The sequence below is a fragment of the Ahaetulla prasina genome, chromosome 1, assembly GCF_028640845.1.
Source record: "Ahaetulla prasina isolate Xishuangbanna chromosome 1, ASM2864084v1, whole genome shotgun sequence".
In the NCBI taxonomy this organism is placed as follows: Eukaryota; Metazoa; Chordata; class Lepidosauria; order Squamata; family Colubridae; genus Ahaetulla; species Ahaetulla prasina.
The window spans coordinates 330,528,390-330,552,882 of record NC_080539.1 but is presented as its reverse complement, the minus strand read 5'-3'; the positions used below and the strand labels follow the sequence as shown (position 1 = coordinate 330,552,882).

Below are 24,493 nucleotides of genomic sequence, written 5' to 3'. Positions count from 1 at the left end.
TGCTGATTTTCAGATATATTTGTGTAAGATCCGGATGTAGGACTGTGAAATATATCTTTAAAAACCTGAAAGGAATACATGAAGTATAGATGAAATTCCTGCAATATCTCTTTGGACTATGCATGTTTCAGTCTTGAATATTACAGACCTCTTCTACCTTAACCTTCTGTATAGCAAACAGAAACTAAATGGATAATATTTTCCACTAATGAATGTAAGGAACAGTTTCAGCTGCATATAGTTAAAAAGACAAAAAACAAAAGCACTTGCCATGACTGATTGTATGACTCAGACAAGAAAGCCAATAACTCCAACCAGACACATTCGTCTGTGGTGTCTAATACAACGATCTGTAAATATATATCATTACTTTGTGAAGAAAAAAGGTAAATTTAGTTTCAAAATTCCCATCAAGAAAACCAGAGAAGATGATAAGATTGCCATAGCTCAACAAAGAAGGAATTTATCTTTGTTTTCTTCTTACAAATATTTCGCTTTTCAGTTAAATTCTTTGGCAACCTAAGCTTTTTTGGAATGTGCCTATGTGCTATACTTGTAGAATCTATTTAATAAGTGCTATGAACATTTAAAGAGATCTACTAAGTCTGTTACATAATTAGAAACTGCAGCAAAAATTGCTATATTTTACATGCGTAGTGAGAGCTGGATAATTTGGCACCATCTTGTGCACTGAAATATGATTAGTCATTTAAAAAAATTGACAAACGGTAACAAATGAGGCAATATCAAGATCTAAGAGCTCTGAATCAGCTTTTTTATATACTCCAATTCATTTTGGATGAACTGTCCATTTTGTTTACTTTTCTAACTGCTGCTAATGTTGTTGATAGGTGAACTTTATAATGTATGCCAATGGTTCTCAACCTTTTCTTCACTAAGGACCCCCTTTAAATACCTTTTGTGGCCCCAGACCATAACCCCAGATCAGAAAGACTTAACCCAAGATTTAAATCATAGCATTTCTCCAAGCCTTGGCGGAGCCCCTGTGACAACATTGTGGCCTTCCAGGGTTCTGCAGACCACAGGTTAAGAATGACTGATTTATGCCATTTGATTTCTTTTAAGGGAAATGTTGAGGCTATTCCCCATGTAATACGTTGGGTTCTTTTTTCACTCTAATTTACCCTTCAAATTATCCCTTTTGCTGAAAAAAAATCACAAAGACTTGCATTAAAGAGCAAGTAAATGAAATTATCATACAGTGTAATTTCACACCCTCTAGGCCTTAGCATTTGTGTACTCACAAATCTACTCACTTCTACTTGACAGCTAAAAACCTTTGTTTCCCAAAGGCTGCTCCAGTCTCATTTGTCATTTCCACTAGTAGCCTTTTAACACACTGGTTCACCAACACTAACCTCCTAATGAAGTTTTTTAAAAAAATGTCTTACACGTACCCTGAAGTATAGGTTTTGGAGATTTTATAACAGTTTTACCTTACACAGAGTTAAAATGAAGAATTTAGAACCTGCATGTGAGAGCTTGCATCTTTGTCCCTTTCTCCTAGAATCAATTATTTGTCTTTCCTTTCATAGGTTCGGTCCATGCAACATCAATAGCGGCCTCTAGAGTGGAGCAGGCACTATCAGAGGTGGCTTCATCTTTGCAGAGTAGTACTCCAAAGCAGGGTCCTCTGCATCCTTGGATGACTTTGGCTCAGATCTGGCTTCATGCAGGTAATGGGACAGAGCAGTTGTTTCTTCCTCCCCATTAGCCCCAGGAAACTCTTTGCTGCATTCGACAGGGCAGAATGTTTTCTTGGATGTCAGCATAAAAACACTGCTTAGAGGGATGCTTTTTCAGAATGTGGCATTTTGATTCATTTGAAGACAAGAGCACAGCAATGCTTAATTTATGAAAACTGCGGATTAGAAGAAAGGAGCATTTAGTATTTTAACAAGCTTGTCAGAAGGTTGACTCTCCCTGCTTTTTCCCCCCAGCCGCTGGCCAGAAGATGTTAAGGCATAGAAATGTAAGATGTCACACTGCAAATTAGGTGTGACATTATTTTCATGAACTTTAAAATGGCATTACTCAAGAAATATGTAGTTGGGACAGAAAGCAGCAGCTTTGGTGGAAAAGATAAATGCCACCTGAAAAATGTATCTTTTAAAGTGTTTTCTCAAAATGCATCAAAGGATAAAAATCATTAAAATAGTTTTGGGAGAATTTTTGGGGAATATGGGAATATGTTTTATGGGGATAAATCAGTAGTTTAATTGAGAATTTTAGAAAGAGTTTCTGGCCATATCTTAACGCTTGGCTAATTTAGGTTTATATAAATTTGATTACTGCAGACAGGGGGAAAATGTTCTCTCCCATGAGAAATAGCTACCGGTATATATATTCAGGAGTTCCAATAGTCTAATTTCAAAAATGCTATTTTTGATATAGTAAGCTAGAAATGATATATAATACTAGTAAACTATTATTACTTATTAGTAATTACTTTCTAAAGAGAATAGTGTGTGGGAAAATAAAAGCAATCCCTGATTAACAGTTGGAACTGGTAAGGCAATAGATGATTAATCAGGTATCTACTCTGTCTCAGGCAGGCCCATCTATGCATGTTTACATTAGGCAGTTCACGTTGAGCTAATGTGAAATAATGGACTTTGTGAAGCTAGGTAAGGGCTCCCATTAGCCCAGTTCAGATAATAATGTCATTTCAAGTATTGTTAAAGTGGAGGAGGGAGCATTTATACTTGTTTGAAGGAAGTAAAATGCTATAGCTAGCTTGCTAGCTAGCTAGTTAAATAGATACATAGATAGATGATAGATACAGTAAGTAGGTAGGTAGGTAGGTAGATAGATATATAGATAGATTTTATAAATTTTCCTTGTGTAATATATACCATATATAAGAAGAAATATGGACATTATGTAATTTTTCATTTAATTCTTGTTTCCAACTAAATACTCAAATCTGCAGGATTCTTTTTTTTTCTGAAGTACTTTGTATAGAGGTAGTAAATCTGAACTATGACTTGGAAATTGTAAATACAGGTAATCATTGACTTATGACTTGAGTTGAGCCCAAAATTTCCATTGTTAAATGAATTTTGCTCCAATTTATTTACCTTTCTTGCCATTATTGCTAAATGAATCACTGCAGTTGTTAAGTTAGTAAAAGGGTTGTTAAGTGAATCTGGCTTTCCCATTGGCTTTGCTTGTCAGAAGGTCACAAAAGGGGATCGCATGATCCTGGGACACTGCAACCATCATAAATGCATGCCAGTTGCCAAGCGTCTGCATATTGATCATGTTACCACGGAGATGCTGCATCAGTCGTGAGTGTAAAAAACAGTCATCAGTCACTTTTTTCTGTGCTATTGTAACTTTGAGCTGTGGTGGCGTAGTGGTTAGAATCAGAGGTGGTATTCAGCCGGTTCTGACCGGTTCTGGCAAACCGGTAGTGGAAATTTTGAGTAGTTCAGAGAACCAATAAATACCACCTCTGACTGGCCCTGCCCCCGATCTATTTGCTGCCTCCCGAGTCCCAGCTGATCGGCTGGGTCTTCTTTTGTTGCCCTGCACAGGAGAATGGAGCTGGAAAGCAGCTTAGTGGAATGGGGTGGAAATGGAGTTTTTACAGTATCCTTCCCCCTGGAGTGGGGTGGGAATGGAGATTTTACAGTATCCTTCCCCTGGAGTGGGGTGGGAATGGAACCAACTTTTGAATTATGCCCAGAAATAGATTTGTAAAAAGATAAAATAAATAGATAAAATACATTAGTAAATTCTGGATTTAATGCTGAATTCATGCATTCAAATTCTGTTAATCATCATCATCATCATAATTATTATTATTATTATTATTATTATTATTATTATTATTATTATTATTATTATTATTATTATTATTATTATTATTATTTAACCTTTCTCCCGAAGGACTCAGATAAAAACCAACAATAAATAGATACAATACAAATAAAAACACTGATAAAAAACTTATTAAATTTGGCCCCTAAATTAAAATACATAAAACCATAAAACCCAATTTAATATTACAAATAATAATACTAATTCTATGCCAGTCCAGTACGGAAGAATAAATACGTCTTCAGCTCGTAGTGGAAGGTCCGGAGATCAGCAAGTTGATGAAGTCCTGGGGGAAGCTCGTTCCAGAGGGTAGGGGCCCCCATAGAGAAGGCCCTCCCCCTGGGGGCCGCCAGCCGACATTGTTTGGCTGACGGCACCCTGAGGAGGCCCTCCCTATGGGAGCGCACGGGTCGGTGGGAGGCAAATGGTGCAGAAGGCGATCCCGTAGATAACCCGGTCCTAAGCCATGGAGCGCTTTAAAGGTGGTAACCAACACCTTGAAGTGCACCCGGAAGACCACAGGCAGCCAGTGCAGCTTGCGCAGGAGAGGTGTTATATGGGAGCCACGAGTGGCTCCCTCTATCACCCGCGCAGCCGCATTCTGGACCAACTGAAGCCTCCAGGTGCTCTTTAAGGGGAGCCCCATGTAGAGAGCATTGCAGTAGTCCAGGCGAGAAGTGACGAGAGCATGAGTGACTGTGCATAGGGAATCCCGGTCTAGAAAGGGGCGCAACTGGTGAATCAGGCGTACCTGATAGAAAGCTCTCCTGGAGACGGTCATCAGATGTTCTTCAAAGGACAACCGCCCATCCAGGAGAATGCCCAAGTTGTGCACCCTCTCCATCGGGGCCAGTGACTCGCCCCCAATAGTCAGCCGCGGCTGCAGCTGGCTGTACCGGGATGCCGGCATCCACAGCCACTCTGTCTTGGAGGGGTTGAGCTTGAGCCTGTTTCTCTCCATCCAGATCCGCATGGCCGCCAGACACCGGGACAGCACTTCGACACCTTCGTTGGGGTGGCCTGAGGTGGAAATGTACAGTTGAGAGTCATCAGCGTACAGTTGGTAACTCACCCCAAAACCACAGATGATCTCACCCAGCGGCTTCATATAGATGTTGAACAGGAGAGGCACCTCATGTGCGGCACCCCACACATGAGACGCCTTGCGGTCGATCTCTGCCCTCCTGCCAACACCGTCTGCGACCGGTCGGAGAGATAGGAGGAGAACCACCGAAAAACGGTGCCTCCCACTCCCAAACTCCCCAGCCGGCGCAGCAGGGTACCATTGTCAATGGTATCAAAAGCCGCTGAGAGATCTAAAAGGACCAGGGCAGAGGAATAACCTCTGTCCCGAGCCCTCCAGAGATCATCAACCAACGCGACCAAAGCCGTCTCTGTGCTATACCCAGGCCGAAAGCCGGACTGGAACGGGTCCAGATAGACCGTTTCATCCAGGTACTGGGGTAACTGACGTGCCACCACACTCTCAACAACCTTCGCCACGAAGCGAAGGTTGGAGACGGGACGGTAGTTTCCCAAAACAGCTGGGTCCAGGGAAAGCTTCTTGAGGAGGGGCCTCACCACTGCCTCTTTCAAGGCGGTAGAAACAACACCCTCCATCAAAGAAGCTTTAATAATCCCCTGGAGCCAGCCTCGTGTAACCTCCTGTGTGGCCATGGGAGGAGTATAATTGAAAATATAACCTAGAGTTATCAAAACGTGTATATTTTTCTTTTGAAAAACCAACATGAATGTGTTTCAGAATACATGTACACTCTCTGATTTGTTTCCTTAGTTGAAACATAAAAGGATTAGCGTATAAATTTAATAAATAAATAAATAAACAGAAAAAGAAAAAAGCTCAAAAATAAAAAGTACAAGTACAGAAAAAAAAGTAAGAAAGAAAAAGAATGACATGACTTTCTTTGGTATAGATATGAATAAAGAAAAGAGCATCAAATTCTTATTCTAAGATTAACATATTTGATTTTTTCTAGCATATAATATATTGATCGTTGTACTTCATTGTCATCAGTTTAGGAGAGCGTATTAACAATAACAACAAACAAGGAAAATTTATTATATTTATTGTTTACCATAATTCTTAATTCTGCTGCCATTGTGCTTTGTTTCGATAAAGAAACAATCAGGGCTGATACTATCATCATCATTATCATCATCATCATCATCTAGTAAACTTGTAGATCGCCCAACGCTCACTGATACTGGGTAGCTCACATAAGTGTCAGTTCTCTCTTTGTAATGGACGATGTGATTCCTCTAAGTCAGGGGTGTCAAATCACGTCACGGTGGCATCACATTGATGTATCAGGACTTTTTTCCCCTTCGCTAAACCGGGTGTGAACGGTGCATGACGGCATCCGGCCACTGGCCGGGAGTTTGACATCCCTACTCTAAGTCAATTTTTTCCAATGTAGTCCTCCATTTTTAAAAAATGGTTCTGCATATTGGAGAAGTCTGTATCTAGATATGTAAACCAATATATATATGGGTAATATATATTTTAAAAGGCTTGGTGACTCAAAGCAGCAAATACCTCTTCTTGGTCTCTGTCTAATTCTTCTTGCATCAACTTTAAATAAACTGGCAGTCCTATTGTGGCATAGTAGAAACAATCAGATAGGAGAGGAGAGCTTAAACTACTCATCCGTGAAGCTCATTAGCTGATCACTAATATAGTTGCTAAGATTCTAGAAATATACTAGTCAAAGAGAGGAGTGGGGAACCTATGTTTCACTCTCAAAAACCTACAATATTGTGACATCAAAATTCAGTGGTAAACTGTCAAACTACAGTGGCTTAAATTTGTACTTTAAAAAGAGCAGTGAAACAAATGCATTAAATATCCAATAGGTAAAACAGGGATGTCTATTTACTTTTTAAAAGTTGATTTATATAGGGGTTATGTATGAACATTTAAGCAGTGCCCACTGCTGTAGTGTCATAAAATCATTGCTATACTCAATGAAATCCTGGGAGGAAAAAGAAGACTGATACTCTCTGCACTTGGTTACTTGTTTGAAAGAAGAAGAATTTGCTAAAAAGAAATAGCAGTGTTCAGTTCCTTTGGGAGATCAGATTCTTTCAGGAGAAAGTAAGAAAGCATATTTTCTCCAGCATTAACTCTCCAGAGCTCCTGAAAAATCATCAGTTCCATGGAATATTCAACTTGTTCCAACACCTTATAAAATAAACATTTCCCAAAAGATTCAGAGACATAGACAGGATATTGTATGCTTGTAATGAACCAGGAATTACTTTACTGACAGTCAGTTTCTGGTCCCTGACAATCACCAACCCGCAAGTAAAATTGCATTATATCTTTGTCCACAGTGATTAATCCAGGAGAGAAAAAACAAAAAACCTGTTTGCAGCGAGGTAAAAGGACAAGTATCATTTTAAAAAAGATCCTTAAAAATATTTTAAGTACAAGTAGTCCTCGACTTCCTGAAAATTCAATAATAATAATTAATTGCCACATAATCACGACCACAATTGAGCCCAAAATTTCTGTTATTAAGTAAGACATTTGTTAAGTAAGTTTGGCCCAGTTTGATTACCTTTCTTGCCTCAGTTGTTGTAAATCACTGCAGTTGATAAGTTAGTAACCCGATTGTTAAGTGAATCGAGCTTCCCCATTGACTTTGTTTGTCAAAAGGTTGCAAATGGTGATCACATGACTCCGGACACAGCAATGGTCATAAGTATGAACCAGTTGCCAAGCATCTGAATTTTGATCACATGATCATGGGGATGCTACAAAGGTTGTAACTCTGAAAAATGATCATGTCACTTTTTTCAGTGCCATTGTAACTTCGAACAGTCACTAAATGAACTGTTGTAAATTGAGTACTATCTGCACTAATCTTCTTTTTATATTCTAGATTCCATTAAAAGAAACCCCACTCCATGACAATTATTCCATCTCATCTCCCACTCAGTTACAAATATATGTTGCTTTCTGTATCCTGTCGCATTTATCTTGACTTTGAAACTTATTCTTGTCTAACCACATAGTTAAAGATACAGCACAGTTATACTTCAGTGATAAATTACATGGAATATGAGATCTGCCATTTGTTTTCCAAACATTTTAAAATTTACCTTAAAGCAGAATTTGATAGTACTGGAATCATGCTAGGCAGGAGTTCATATGATATTCTAGATATAATTAGCCATCAGTTGCTGTTATTATTACGCAGTGAAATCAAAAGGTGACAGGTGAAGTTACTCCGTTCATGGCAGATTAATTCACAAGAAAAGTGGGCAAAACAGAATACAAAGACTAGCTTGTCATCATTCAGAATTCAAAATAAGATTTGTGGTCTGCCGTAAAGGGTGGGAAGTCTGTCTACTCTTCATATTTATTCCAGTTATATAAACTATACTTTCTGATAAAACTCCTAAAAGAAACAGTTCATCTAGACACATTTCTGTTAGATTTTGGTATTAGGAATTAATACTGATTTATTTGATCACACTTGTAAACAAACTGGCAGGGCACGGGGATGTCCATGCCCCACATAACATACTACACAGGGATCTTAGTAGTGCATCTATCTTTGTGAGCTGACTGGTTGCCAGTGTATTACCAGCTGCAATTCAAATTGTTAGTTGCTACCTGTAAAGCCCTATATGCCATATGGTCTAGTTACTTCAGGGATTGCCTGTTTCCCACAGTATCAGTCTGGCTGATCCAATCTGGCAGGATGGTACTCTTTGGGTGTCAACTATTGGGTTTCCGAAAATGTGTCTTCTCTGTAGCAGCACTTGCCTTGTGAGTTTCCCCCTGAAATTCAATTATTCCACACCTTACTGGTGTTTTGAAGGGCCTTGAAGAATGTGGTTCTTGGGCCAGGCTGTTGGTGAAAAGGAGTGAAGTCTTTTTCTTCTTTTTCTTTGTTCCTATCCAGGTTTGTTACATCCACCATCTTTGTTCCTTTGTGTTGCTTTCTTGCTTTTAAATGTTTTTAACAATTTTTAGACCACCCAGATGAGGTCTGACTCCTGGCCCATCAGGAGTCAGGCAAGAGATAAATAATAATAACAATAATAATAATAACAACATAATAATGCTATGTTGTTGGTAGTACTAGTAGCACCTGCTTAGGTAGACAAAGGGTTCTGATAATCCCAGCTGAGTTGCCTGATCGCCAGAACCCTTTAAAAGCATTTTTTTAACAACCTCTTTGGCCAAAGACGCTGTAAAAATGCTTTTAAAAGGTGCAGACAATCCCAGCTGAGCCACGCGATCATCAGAGACTTTTTTTTTACTTTTAAAAACATTTTTTCAGCCAAAGAAAAAATGCTTTTAAAAGAAAAAAAAACCTCTGATGATTGCACGGCTCAGCCGGGCATGCGGGTGGGGGAGGGATTTTTTGCTACCGGTTCTCTGAACCACCCGCCACCATCGCTACCGGATCGGGTGATCTGATCCAAATGGGGAGGATTTCATCCCTGATCAAGATGCATACCCCACTCGATAGCACAAACCACAAATTTTTAAAAATATCTATACCCTGAGAGAAGAACAGCATTGAAACAATAATTTTACTAAAAACATGAACAAGAATACTGCAGATATAAAAGAAGCACAGTTGTTATATAATGCTTTAAAATGTTGACATCAGATCTTAAATAAAAATCTCACCCTTTCCCTATTTTTAGTTATTCCTTTCATTATTTGATTGAGGTGGGAGGACTGCTGATACTACTTGGAGGTGAATTACATTTCTGGCCTCTGCAGGGATGTGTCCAGTTTATCCTAGGGTATTTTTTATGATTTTTTTAAAGATACTAGAGCCAGAATTGAACTGATCTTCAATCAAAATTAGATACCAAAACTTGTAGTTCTGTTTTTATAGCTTCAACATGGTCAAATATATATGGGTAACTAGATAGAGAGATTGATTGGGCCCCCTTAAGTGATTGATTCTTACAAACTATAGGTCAGGGAGTTATTTTTCTTTTAACTTCTATTTTCTCTTTCTCTTATTCTCTTATTTTCTCTTTCTTCCACTAAACAATTTAAAAACTAATAAAAACATTACTAGAGAGCATGCCTCTGACAGATTAAGTACATTTTTAGTTTACTTGATGAAAATTATTTCACTTAAAGAACATTAACTAAAATAATAATAATAACAACAGAGTTGGAAGGGACCTTGGAGGCCTTCTAGTCCAACCCCCTGCCCAGGCAGGAAACCCTACACCATCTCACACAGATGGTTATCCAATATTTTCTTAAAAATTTCCAGTGTTGGAATAAGACTAATATTTCGGATTCATTTATTTATTTTCATGGATGTAAGAATCAGTTCGTTTTCATGGAGGCAAGAATGAATGATAATAATATATATTATGATAGAAATAAAAAATGTGCATGCTTTTTAAAATTAAAGGAAGAGAAGACTTTGAAGGTGGCAAAATAACAATAACTTAAGAAGTAAAATATTCTAAAGGAAAAAAACCTTCCACAGTGTATGATGTTAAGCTAGACAATAGTTTTTGCAATATTTCCTAGTTTCAAGCTGCGTCAAAATGCTGGAGTTCCATAACGTGTTATTTGAGACTCTTAGTTATTTAGCACATGTTTTAAAGTGCTGCAAGAAAATTTACTTTTGATACTGATAGTACTTGCAAGATTACAGTTCCTTTACAGTCACAGGCATATTTTATAAAAAATGACAGGGGCCCTATAATCCGATGAGGAAGGGAGTAATGGTAGATCAATCATAAAAAGAATGGGCAAACATGTTTTCCCATATTGTAGAATGGTTTCTTGCCTACAACTGCTTTTTTACTGGAAGCAATTTTCTGGAAAGCTGAGTGAAAGCAAGATAAAAAGCATTTATATTTGTTTGAAATTGTTCATTCTTTTTTCTTTCTCTGCTTCCTGTTTCCAGCTGACGTATACATAGGAATCAGAAAACCTGCAGAAGCCACTGCTTGTACTCAGGAAGCTGCTAACCTCTTTCCTATGTCTCACAATGTTCTCTACATGAGAGGTCAGATAGCAGAACTTCGGGGAAACACTGATGAAGCCAAGCGCTGGTATGAAGAGGCCTTATCTATTAGCCCTACACATGTCAAAAGTATGCAAAGATTGGTAAGTTCAATTTATGCAGCATAATGTATAAAAAGGTAGATTTATTGCTTAAAACACTATAGGAATACTTATCAATTCAATAATTAGAATGTATTCGACAACTGTAAAAATATATGTGGGATAAATTCTGTTTACATGAATTCTTGAGCCATTGGTATTTATCTGATCTGCAGTAGTTCTAATAACCACATTTAGAAAAGGAGAAAAACAGAAAACATTTTTTAAATATGTGGATCTATCTTAGTGCTATGAAAATAGAGAAAATACCTTATATATTTGAAATAAAATAGTAACATTCTGTTGGCAATGGGCCCAGTGTTGTAAAACTGCAGCAATTTCAAATTGTTCATTAATATATTCATTTAGTGTAGTGTAGTGTTCTGTTCTGTTCTATTCTATTCTATTCTGTTCTGTTCTATTCTATTCTATTCATTGGGTATTTATTTTATCATATTGAAATCAATCAACTGAAATCAGAATAAAATACTAGCATGCCAACCATGGGCTTAATTTCATGATCCTTTAAATTGCTGTGATATTCTCTGTGTTGTCTATATTCTGTATTTCCCATGTTTATAATTTCTTTTAAGAGTACATTATGAGTATGCTTGTTTTAGCTTGATGCCAGTTCATTTTCATAGTGCGAATAAACATGGTAAAAAATTAAAAGGTCTTATAGTTATTACTTTATTTGCTTGCTCAGCACGGCTGAGTTGGGGCATCTCATTGCATGATTTCTTCTCATTGCAAATAGCAAGTTTCTATCTAGCTATTACATGCATGTACTTTCTCTTTGCTAGCAGCCTCAGCAGAAGGCTTGTCTCTGTGCACATATAGAATTAGAAACAGCCTTGCAAAAGGATGCTCAAGCTGTCCTAAGCTCAGGGTGGCTTTAGCATTGTAGAAATGCTTTGCCGGTGCAAATGCTTTATGAAATGTCTTTGCCAAATGCTTTGCACAACCCAGTGAAATATGCTATTAACTTCTTTTCTAGCTGGACCTTCAGTGAATGTACGAAATGTCTTAGATAACAATGTTCTTTAAAAGTTTCAAGAAAAATCTCTGATTAAATAAAGCAATGTTAAAATAATGTATAATAATACTTTTTATTTTTCTTTATGTGCATTGGTTATAAAACTTAGTGGTATCCCATTATATCAGCTTTACCTATGACAGCATCAATTTATAGAACAGCCTTTCTCAACCTTGGCAACTTTAAGCTCTGTGGACTTTGACTCCTAGAAAGCTACCTGGGGAATTGTTGCAATTGAAATCCACATGGCTTAAAGTTAAGGTTGAGAAATACTGTTCTAGAATGAGATTTGTTTAAAAAAACAATTTGGCCATCATTCAGTCTATTTTAACTCTCTTTCAGCCTATTTTGATCCTTTGTCTTAGCTTTAGAGGATGTTGAAAGGCCTCTTTTAACAGAATAACACAGTTGGAAGGGACCTTGGAGATCTTTTAATCTAACCCCCTATGTAAGCAGGAGACCCTATACCAGTGATAGCTAACCTTTTCCGGACCGAGTGCCCAAAGTTTGTGCGTGTGCATCTGTGAATGTGCGTGAGCGCACAAAACCCCAAAATGCAGTGTGAGCATGGCCCCCGCGCATGCGCCCCACCTCCACATGTGCACGCGGCCCAACCCTCTGCATGCACATGCAATACCTCCACATGCCCCCTATGTATGCGCATGTGACACTCCACATGCACAGCAGAAACCCAAAGACCAGCTGGCCAGCGGGAGGCGCATGTGCATGCACAACAGACCTGAACTCAGGCGACGGCTCATGTGCCATAGGTTCGCCATCACAGCCCTATATCAGTGATGAAATTCAAATTTTTTTACTACCGGTTCTGTGGGCGTGATGTGGCTTGGTGGCCGTGGCTGGGTGGGTGTGGCAAGGGAAAGCTACTGCAAAATCCCCATTCCCTCCCTACTCCTGGGGGAAAGATATTGCAAAATCTCCATTCCCCCCCCCCCAATCTGGGGCCAGCCAGAGGTGATATTTGCCGATTCTCCGAACTACTCAAAATTTCTGCTATCGGTCCTCCAGAACCTGTCAGAACCTGCTGGATTTCACCCCTGCCCTATACCATTCCAGACAAGCAACTGTCCATTCTTTTCTTAAAAGTCTCCAGTGATGGACCACCCACAATTTCTGAAGGCAAGCCGTCCCACTAGTTAATTGTTCTCACTGTTAAGTTTATCCTTAGTTCTAGGTTGCTTTTCTCCCTGATTAGTTTCCATCCATTGTTTCTTGACTTGCCTTTTGATGCTTTGAAAAATAGGTTGACCCCTTCTTCTTAAGAATAGCACTTAAGGAGGGCTGTTTGCTGTCAGTTTATATTCTGGTGCTTGCCTGTCAATGTTGGTGGGGGCAGTCTTAGAGATTCTTTGGTTGGGCTTTTTACTGTTGGCTCTTTGACAGTTTCTTGATTGGGGTATTGTTTACTTGATTGTTGGTCTGAAGTTAACCTTGGAGTTAAAGCTATGCTGATCTGGGTGCCGATTGCTGGTGAGAGGTGCTTTGGTCTTTTTGTTCCCTTTTGGGCTGATGGATTTTGTTTTTTGCATAGCCTATATATATTGTTAAAGACATAGTCTTTATATATAAAGACTATATATTTATATATAGTAGTTACAGTCGGCCTCTCCTCTCTCCTTCTCTCCCTCAGCTTTGCCCCACAGAAGCCTATCCGATCCCCCTTCTCTCCCTCAGCCTTACCCCACAGAAGCCTCCCGTATCCTATCCCCTTCTCTCCCTCAGCCTTGCCCCACAGAAACCTCCCCTATCCTATCCCCTGGTTGCTGCTGTCAAAGTAAAACTGAAAGTGAAACTCCTCTCCACTGCTTGTGTTTTGCATTTGGAACAGATTTCTTTTCAGGTGGGGAGGGGGAGTAGAACTCCTTAGCATCAGAGCATATTAATCATAATATAGGAAATACTAATCCTTTCATAGTCATTTCAAAAAATCCTTTCTTAGTGAGCACCTGGAAGCCAAGAGGAACATACGTGGCAAATTTCACGTTTGTAGGCTTTATGGTTCTGGAGATTTCGTGATTACAGCATGAGTGGTTTTCACGTTTATATATATAGATACGTATAAAATATATAAGATATAAGATACAAAGAGAAAATAACTGGACTTTACAAAGATATGTTAAAGAAAAAAACAGGACCTTCAGAATTTTATCACAAAAAAGCTTGTGTAAGTTTTGAACTTCTATCCCAAAATCTTCTGATAATTTTTCCCCAAGTTGTCAAACACTTTCAAGTTGTTTAACAGTGTTATAATTAATGAAACACTGTTCTGTAAGCATAGAATTAGAACAGTGTGGGAACTAGAGTAAGGATTGTATCCTAGATATCATGTCTGTGTTATAATTCACATTCTCTACTGTGGAAGACAAAAGTACTTCATCACAAAATTATCTTTGCTAGTTAAGTTAATAATATTAGACTTATTATATGTTTATCTGTCCCATGTAATTTCGTTGTATTAAAATTTCATTTCAGAATGCTTATTCAAATTAAACCTGTAGTGCATAGAGCTCAATTGAAGAATTATAATTCTCCACTTTATCTGACTTCTTTATTCAAAATGAAAAGCTTGTTTCCTCAAAGGCTTCTATAAATTATTCAGATAGGCTTTTCCTCATACATTCCTGAGGGAACGTATAAGACAAAAAATTACAAAGGAACAGAGAATACAGGGAAGTATTTTTATGTTACCTTTCTGGCTTTTCAAGATAATTGAACACATTGATGAATGCCAAAGGGTGCCTTGTAAAGAAGGTAGGCGTTGTACCCGAAGTAGTACACTTTCATTAAATAAAGGCTGCATATTACAATGTATTTTTTTTCCATTTGAATTCACTTGAAATAAAGGGCCTTTACATGCACACTGCATTCCCCCAGAGGCTCTCTGCTTGTTCATAAAGGGTAGAAGTTCTTGTTCAACAGGAAATAGACAAGGAAAAAATTCTCTTAAAGCTGAAGGTGCTTCCAGTTTCTTTACGGTAGTGTTCCAGGATAATTTTTCAGGTACTGGGCATGTTTTCTATACCACCTATATTGTTAGAGTTTAAAAATAAAAGAAATAGAAGGCTGGCATGCATGAAAACTAAATATCAGTGCCAAATATAATCTGACTTTCCAAAATGCTTCTAAGTCCAAGATGGAGCCCATTAGCTTAGTGGGTCCTGTGCTTAGTTTTTAGTCTGTCCAGAAAAATGATTGGGACAGTGATTGGTAAGGAGAGGGTAGTGGGTCATATTTTAATAAAATAGTTCTTTTAACATGCTTATATACTGCATGGTAGTTGTTCTCTGAATGCTTAAGGTTCTGAGCAGCCATTGTGTAAGAGTATCTAGAAATTTGCATAGAGCAGTTGGCAAGACGATAGTGGGAATAAAACCAGTTAAAGCCTTCAGAGAGATACATATTTGAATCAATGTTCTTTAGAAAAACACTTTTCTTTAAAAAAGTACATAAGCTTATGTACTGAGTCATTGAATATCAAATTGCATAAAAATAAATAAATATAAATATCTCTTGGTTTTGTATGTTAAAGACATATGCTAAAGAATAGAATAGAATAGAATAGAATAGAATAGAATAGAATAGAATAGAATAGAATAGAATAGAATAGAATAGAATAGAATAGAATAGAATAGGATTTTATTGACCAAGTGTGATTGGACACACAAGGAATTTGTCTTGGTGCATATGCTCTCAGTGTACATAAAAGAAAAGATACGTTCATCAAGGTACAACATTTACAACACAATTGATGGTCAGTATATCAATATAAATCATAAGGATTGCCAGCAACAAGTTACAGTCATACAGTCATAAGTGGAAAGAGATTGGTGATGGGAACTATGAGAAGATTAATAGTAGTGCAGATTCAGTAAATAGTGAGCCTCCAGTCATGACAGGATCACTGGAGGGTATGTTGCCCCACAGACATTTATTTATTTATTTATTCATTCATTCATTCATTCAAAAGATTTGTATAGCACCATAATCTGGATGGCTCACAAACAATAGTAAAAACAATACTATACATCAAGAGGCTTTCTGCAGTTCTCTTACTATGAAACTAGAATATTATTTCTCTCAAATGAGCTGATTTTGTATAATCTATTCATTATGAAGATTGTTTCTCGACAATGAAGCAGACTGCTGGGCCCTAAGGATTGAACGGAGTCACTGAACAGAATATATCTCTATGTACAACTTTGTGAATCTTCCTGTAATTAAATATCTGGGATAGATAGAGTGACGAGGCTTGCTAACTTACAGAATGATAATCAGGGCTGAAGAAGGAGCATGAAGGCTTTCTTCAACTTCTGTCTAACCTTTTCTGTAGAAATGCTTAATGCCTTTAGCAAGAAATGGACAAGAAGTTCTTACATTTCACTTGAGAGGCAGTTTGGTGTACAGATTAAGGCCCCAGGCTAAAAAGTGGAAGACTATGAGTTTTATCTTGCCTTAGACATGGAGTCAGATGGGTGATCTTGAGCCAGTCCCTCACTTTCAGCCCTAGGAAGAAGGCCATGAGGAACCATCACCAAAAATTTTGCCAAGAAAACTGCAAGGACTAGTCTAGGCAGTCGTCAGGAATCAGCACTGACGCAAATGCACAAAAGAGCCCTCAAAATTTTCACATAACATGTTTTATTCCAAAGCTGTTGTTTTCCCAATTTATTAAAATGGATGCTAATGTGTCTTTCATTCATTGTTTATATAATCAATATCTCTCCTGTAGGTAGTTTCTAGTATAACATTAAGTAGAATATTTTATTGTGGCCTGTGGGGAATATCATATTTCTCTGTCTATTTCAGTGGTTCCCAACCTTTTTTGGCCATGCCCCATCTAAGCATCTCTAAAATCCTGATGCTCCCCCACCCCCATGACATATAATTCTTCAAGTCTTGTCTATACATATATTAAAAAGTGTTGCTAAGATCTAAAGTCTAGACTCTAGATAACCACATATTTTCGAATTGCCCCCCTGTGGGGCGTGGGCCCCACGTTGGGAACCATTGGTCTATTTGAATAAACTTATCCTTTTCACTGAAAACATGCCTTGGGACTCCTGGGCTGCTGTTAGTCTGTGGTGGGTGTGGGGGAGAAGTTATACTGGTTCTGCAGTAGTAATTAAAAGTGATGATTTTAATTGATAATACATTGAATAAATGCAATTAATCTCACTTGGGAAAAAACGTTGAAGGTCCTTGCGCTTATTTTCACTTGGCTGCCTCAATGTTTTTTTGAAACCTGTGATCTACTAGCTCAGTCAATAATTTGTTGGACTCCTCATTTCCTGTGCTTGATTTAACAAATAGAAACCTTCTAAATATGTTACCATATTTACCATATTCACACATTTACTAATGAATCAGAAATTAAATTTTCAGGGTCGCAACAAAGTAATGAAATCAGTTCACCAATGCAGAAAAAGACATTGTTTTATTTTATCATAAATATAAAAATCTTTGGCTTAGGACTCCATATCTTAGACCAGGGGTAGTCAACCTTTTTATACCTACCGCCCACTTTTGTATCTCTGTTAGTAGTAAAATTTTCTAACCGCCCATCGATTCCACAGTAATGCACTGTGTATCATCGTCTGCACATGCCTCTCGCGCATTGTGGATTGGGTTGGGGGGAGCACTATCTACCAGCTCTGCTTGTCTGTTACAGCTGGGTGGTGTGGGGGGAGATGCGCGAGCTATTCTGGGACGAGGCTCTTTTGTTTGCGGTCGCACTATAGCGCCATTTAGTTTCACTTACATAACATGAACTAAACTTATGCGTGGGTGATACAAATAGTATATTTTCAGAAATGTAAATTGCCACGGGGAATTTTATGAAAACCTAATGAAAATGTTTTTAAATAATGCTATGAAATTTTTTTTATAAGTCAATTAAATTAAAAAAAAAGAAAAGTGCTTCAGTATCGGACAAAACCCTTACCACCCACCATGAAAGCTGGAATGCCCACTAGTGGGCGGTAGGGACCAGGTTGACTACCACTGTCTTAGACGGACAAATTACTGGTGATGAGGGAAAACAGCAGTTATAGGGAGTGGTGGTCTTGGGAAATGCTGATCAGACAGAGCATGGGAGATTTTAGGCAACTGAGAAATAATTTTATTTTGCCAGTACCATAGGATTTAATAAACAGTTTTTATTTATTTATTTATTGTTCACATTTTTATACCGCCCTTCTCCGAGGACTCAGGGCGGTTTTAGAGCAACTTTGGATAAAAGGAAAAAATGGATGTAATAGAAATTGTCCAGAATTTAATTAACCACACTTCTTGATTTGTTAGGGATATTTGTCAGTTTTTAGCAGACATAATCTGTTTTTACCATATTTTTTAGTTCACTGCCTTTAGTGTTTATGACTTCTGTTATAAAGAGACATTTTCATTATCTGTCCCCATTTTGCCAATTTCTCTTTCCTAACTAACTGGTTTATATGGGAAGAAGAGCAAGGGTGAAGCATACACAAAGTCTGTTTCATTTATTAATATCTGAGTCAATATTCTTAGCCTGCTGAAAAGAATTAATGACTGAACAATTGCAACCCAGTAGAGTTTCTTGTCTTGACCATCCGAATGATGTTCAGAAAATTTGGGATAAAATCTAAAGCCTCTTCACTGGGAATAGCATAGTAATCATTTTCAGTTGTGCATGCCATCCTGTCGAAAATGCAGTACAAGTACTTCTTGATTTACAACTACAACTTAGTCCAAAATTTCTGTTGCTAAGCAAGACACTTATTAAGGGAGTTTTGCTCTATTTTATGACCTTTCTTGCCACTGTTGTTAAGTGAATCACTGCAGTTGTAAAGTGAGTAACATGGTTGTTAAGTGAATCTGGATTGCCCATTAATTTTGCTTGTCAGAATGTCACAAAAGGTGATCACACGACCCTGGGACACTGCCACTATTATAAGTACATGCCAGTTGCCAACTTCCCAAATTTTGATCATGTGGCTGTGGGGATGCTGTAATGGTTGTAAGTTTGAAAAATGGTCATAAATCACCTTTTTTCACTGCCATTATAACTTTGAATGGTCACTAAATGAATGGTTGTAAGTCAAGCTCTACCTGCATAAATTTGCAACACTTAACTTTCATCTCTAGTTACATTTGTATGTTATCTGTGAATATATAGATACATAAATCACTCAAATCTTTTTAACATTCTAAAATAAATACAGATACAGTTTATCACATTTGCCTGATAAGATTTGAATTCTCTAAATAATGAATGATTCAATTCTTATTTTAAAGAGCAGTACTTGAAAGTAAGCAATCTAAAATGAGTGGGAAACCACCTGGAGACACAATGTGCATTGCAGATCCCTTAAGTTAGTGGTATGGTGTTTGCTCTAAACAAAAACATCTTTCTTATTAATGTCCACTGTTCTTTTTCTCAACAGTGCTCAACTAATACCATGAATTTATTATCTTCTTTTAATCAAGCAGACAAAGCTACTGCAAAAAGATTCCCATCTTCTGGGAAGTAGTGGTGTTTTTTTTTAATGGTCCCTAAATCTAAAATGCTAAATGGCAAGTCACCTTTCCATTTATAGTGTCCATTATACGTTATCCTTGGAGAAACTTTTTTGCATTGCTAATCAGTTTCATGGTCATTTGAACAGAAGCAATTTTATGCTGATCTGATGAAATAATACAGAAAGTGAGACAACAATTAATTGGATTATTTGGATTATATTGAATTAATTGAATAATTGCCATTCAGAATACAAACCCACTCTAATTTGATATTATTTCGTGTCAGCTCATCTTAAAAAGCTCTTATTGTGGTTTACCTGATTTCTGTTATGGATTACAATTCACTTTTGATGTTTTATAATGTGTATATTAAATGCTGTATTTCATATACCAGTGTGCTGTCTAAAAAAAGAGAGATTTAAAAAAATCTAACCAATTCCACATAATACAAAAAATACTTAACTTTTATTTTATTTATTTATTTATTACATGTTATGCTGTTTGTCTCACTGGTACAGTGACTTTGGGTGGCTTAATGCAACAAACTTTCTTCATTATATCAATACCAGTCTTTGCATTCCAAATTTAACTTTTAACATTTTTAATGTTATATAAATATATACAATCATTTGATGAAGCAATTTTAGTCATCTGGCATTAATTATGTAATCACAGCTTATAAGTCTAGATAGTGATGCTATTTTTATCATAAATAGAGGCAGCATTAGTGGTATTTTTCAAAAAGTTTATAATTTTCTTATACTGCATTCTGAACTTATGTTATGAATACAATTGCAATATTTGGATAGCCATGTAAAATCTATGTCTTGTGCTATGTTACAGCATGCTACCATCTTTACAATATTATATGTCAGCCAAAATCCAAAATTAGGTGAAATAATTATTTTGTTTAATTCTTCTGATACCTACACTTTATAATGCAAGTTGATTCATTGAATAAATTTATATCTCCTCCCAGCTCACATAAAGTTGACCCTGGGTCTCATAAAGTTGACCATTACGACATTAAAATTCACATCATAAAAAACATAAAACCAGAGGTGGGTTTCTGCAGGCTCTGACCATTCTGGAGAACCAGTAGAGGAAATTTTGAGTAGTTCAGAGAACTGGTAGTAAAAATTCTGACTGGCCCCTCCCCCATCTATTCTCTACCTTTCAAGTCCCAGCTGATTGGGAGGAAATGGGAATTTTGCAGTAGCCTCCCCTGGAGTGGGGTGGGAAAGGAGATTTTACAGTATCCTTCCCCTGCCATGCCCATCAAGCCATGCCACATCCACCAAATCACACTCACAGAACTGGTAGTAAAAATTTTTTGAAACCCAATACTGCATAAAACCCTACTTCCATGGCAGCAGCAACACAGTAAAACCACTTGATTGGCTCCACCTCCATTTGGAGTCCCCAGACCACTGACAAAACCACGTCTCCAGGGCCTTTCAGAAATGCAGCAAGGTTCATCCAGAGAAGAGACCACCACCGAGAAGGCCCTTTTTCATGGTTCCATTAATGTACATCCCTAATAGATGGGACCTGCAACAGTTCCTTGGTGTCCTTCTGAAGATTGGCAAAGATTCTGACTATATGTTTACAGTTAAAAGCACAATCCAGTATTCTTGATAGCAAACTTCTATTTATGTAAAGGGACTTCTGCACTTTTAGTCAGCTTTCCACTTCCTGGAAAGGTTATCCCATAATGGGCTGGTAGGAAAAGATTACCTGTTTGCAGCTTTTTATTTTTCAGTAATGTATGTTTTGTTTTGTTTTTTAAACTATTTCTTCAAATTTATATAACCACTCACTTTTCAAATCTTTATTGTCAGTACACAACATATGTACAATGAGATTGGTTGAACTCCCTCAGTGTACCCCCCCACACACACAATACAACTCATAGTGAAGACAGAAAATCCCTAACCCAATAAATCTTATTAACAAAACACCCAGTCCTATTTCACCAGTGTGAACATGTTACACATTGCTCCAGCCCTGCAGTCCATCATACTACATAATTATGATGTTATTTCTCATTCAGGAGTCTGACAGCCCACAGATAAGAACTGTTCTTCAGCCTGTTTGTAGGGCTGGCTATATCTCCTTCCAGATGGTAGGAGGGTAAAAAAGTGATGACCAGGGTGAGAGTCATCCCTCATATATGACTGTGTGTGTGTGTAAGTCTTGATTATTGCAGTAAGTTAAACTCACAAAATGGTTGTATTGTTCAAATTCGCACTATTCAAAGTGATATGTTTATGGAAAATAGGGTAATCGGTTCCAGCTCGATAGAAATAGGCAATTAAGTTTTTGTATGTTTATTAATGAAGTGGTGTATGACAGTATAAGAGGACAAATCCATATCCAAAGTATATCTGCAATCTCCTGTATTCTGCTGTAGTTCTTCAAAATAAGCCTCTTCTTGTTTGAGTTTTCCTCAAATGCAACCTTCCATTTTGCACAAGCAACAATTAGTTTTTAAAACCCCAATGTTGCACTAGCTGAATTTTGGCTTGCTTTAAACACTACCTGATAACAATTTATAAATTGCACTAAATCAAAGTAGACAAACAAATCTGAGCTAGGCACTTTTTGATTCATGAATGGCTCACTCTAAGAATTAGTGTAGCATGATATACATAAACATAGTTGAACAACAAAAGATAAATACAGTAGCTAATTTTATTTTTTATAGAGCAAATGAGTTGGAGCTGTAAGTACCTGTGAAATAAATTATTGTTTAAATATTTTTGAGCACTAAATAAGGAAGCAGGAAGTAAAAAGCAAATAGAATTGTATGACAGAAAATTTATGTGGAGACATCATTCCTCTACTTGATCTAGAAAGATCAGTTTCTTTTACATCTGTCAACTTTTGCTTCCATTCTTCCAATCTCAAAGCATGAACATTATTACTTAAAATGTAAATTGCCATGTAATGAGTTATTCTGTTAATTGTAGCAGTAGTTGTCAGCTTGCAGATCACTCATAATTCAGAAGGATATTACTAATAATCTACAGAAGAAAATCTCAGAAGATACTGATCCTTTTCATTCAATGTCTTAAAATATTGGAGGCATTTTTTATTTTAATACTTCTTTAAAAAATGAAATACGGGGATTTTACAGTCAGCATGGTAAGAATCACATTTGCTATGGCATCCCAGGCCTCATGTTGCTGACCTTAGCTAATGTGGCGATTCATACGGTAGATAATTTTCAGTTACATTATTGTAGTCCACCTAATGGAACAGATTGGGAACAGGCTTGAAATCAATGCAGTAATTCTTAAGCAGGCCTGGTAAGCAGACCCATATATTTTATCTATTTGTTGTCATAATTCATATATAACTTGAAAGAATCCATTTTCTTACATAAAAGAAGTGGAAAAGGGAAAAACCTCTCACCATCCACTCACCTTGCTTCACTGCATTTGATTGTATTAAAGTGCTTTCCTAATCTAGGTCATTTGCCATTATTTGAAGTGCAAATCCATTCATAGTATCTTAGAATTGCAGGCCATTTAAGCCATCAAGTTTACCTCCAGTTCATTATAAGTGTATGAATTAAAGTCACCCAAACAGATGGCTCTCTGGCCTCTGCTGGAATATATCCAGTGAAGAGCTTCTTACAGTCTCCACAGTTAATTGGTCTCTCCCTTCTTACAGTTAGGAAGCTTTTTCTAATGCTTCAGTTGAAATCTGTCTTCCTGTCATTTCAATCCATTATTACAGAGGAGGAGCAGGTCCTGATTTTCCATGTGAACTTTTCAGGTATTTGAAGTATTGTCATTTCCTCAAAGCTAAATCTTTCTGATCCCTTCATCTCCTTCATAGGAATTTTAGGACTCCTGTTCTTCTTATTCCAGGGTTTTTTGTATCTTGGTGCTCAGAACTAGGCACAGTATTGATTAGATTATATCCTACCCTTACTTTTCACATCCCAAGGTTTGAGTACATAATGCACACTCCTCCTGTTTTCTCCACAATAACAGCCCTGTGAGGTGGGGTGGGTTGAGAAAGAGAAACCGGCCCCATGCCACCTAGCCAGCTTTAATACTCATTGTCTCCTAATTTCTTTTTCATAATTATTACTAAACTAGAAATGCCTGTCCACTATCTATATGTTTCACTTTTCTTTCTTATGTGAAAAGCTTTGTTGTTCTCTATTAACTGATAACAAACAAAAAGAAAGGAAAATAACTTCCATGTAATATGAATTTCCTTTAATTGTGTCACTCATATTTTTCATGAAATTATTGCATTTGTTAGTGAGTTGTTTTCAGCCAATATTTTACAGAATACATACTTTCATGAATTGTAGAAATAATTTTCAAAGATGCTACTGTATATAGTATATCTTTGCAACTAATATTTATTTATTTATTACATATACTGTATATGCTTTTCACTACCCAAGTGACTCTGAGTTTATGTATATGTTTCTACAGTGAATTATGTGAATACAATGAATACAATATATGTATCTACAGTTAATTATGAGATTCAAACACTTGATCTTATCTGAGAAGATACATTTAAAAATTACTTCAAAGTGGAAGAATTGGCCAAAATATGCTTATTTAATAGCGTAGTTACGACACTGATAACAAATCTACATATGTATCTCTAACTTGTACCTCTACTGACAAAATTATGTGTGGCCTTACACATATATGTATATGTGATTTACTTAGTTTTGCCTTTGTTTAGTATGTAAGCTCATCTACGACAACTTAATCTTATATATTGTTCAGACCACTAGATTTACTCAACAGATGACTATTAAAAATTTTGGGTTTGCTCAATATGCAATTCAAACGTTTATCTAAATTTTTAGGATTTTATATATTTATGAGAATCCCAACTTGGAAGAGCTACAACTGTCCCCCAAACAAAATATGTCCAAGTAAAACAAATTAATATAAGCAAAAGAATATTTTTCTTTCTACCCTGACATCAAC

General features: G+C 37.0%; 1 protein-coding gene across 9 annotated transcripts in view; it reads left to right on the top strand.

The window, feature by feature from the left end:
* TTC7B (tetratricopeptide repeat domain 7B) overlaps nucleotides 1–24,493 on the top strand; it is a 116,149-nt gene that overhangs the window by 78,845 nt on the left and 12,811 nt on the right. For all 9 annotated transcript variants that reach the window (XM_058162548.1, XM_058162540.1, XM_058162542.1 and 6 more), the window contains 2 exons: nucleotides 1,557–1,697; nucleotides 10,773–10,975. In XM_058162548.1, coding sequence (XP_058018531.1) covers nucleotides 1,557–1,697; nucleotides 10,773–10,975 — 344 coding nt within the window. The remainder of the gene's footprint in view (nucleotides 1–1,556; nucleotides 1,698–10,772; nucleotides 10,976–24,493) is intronic.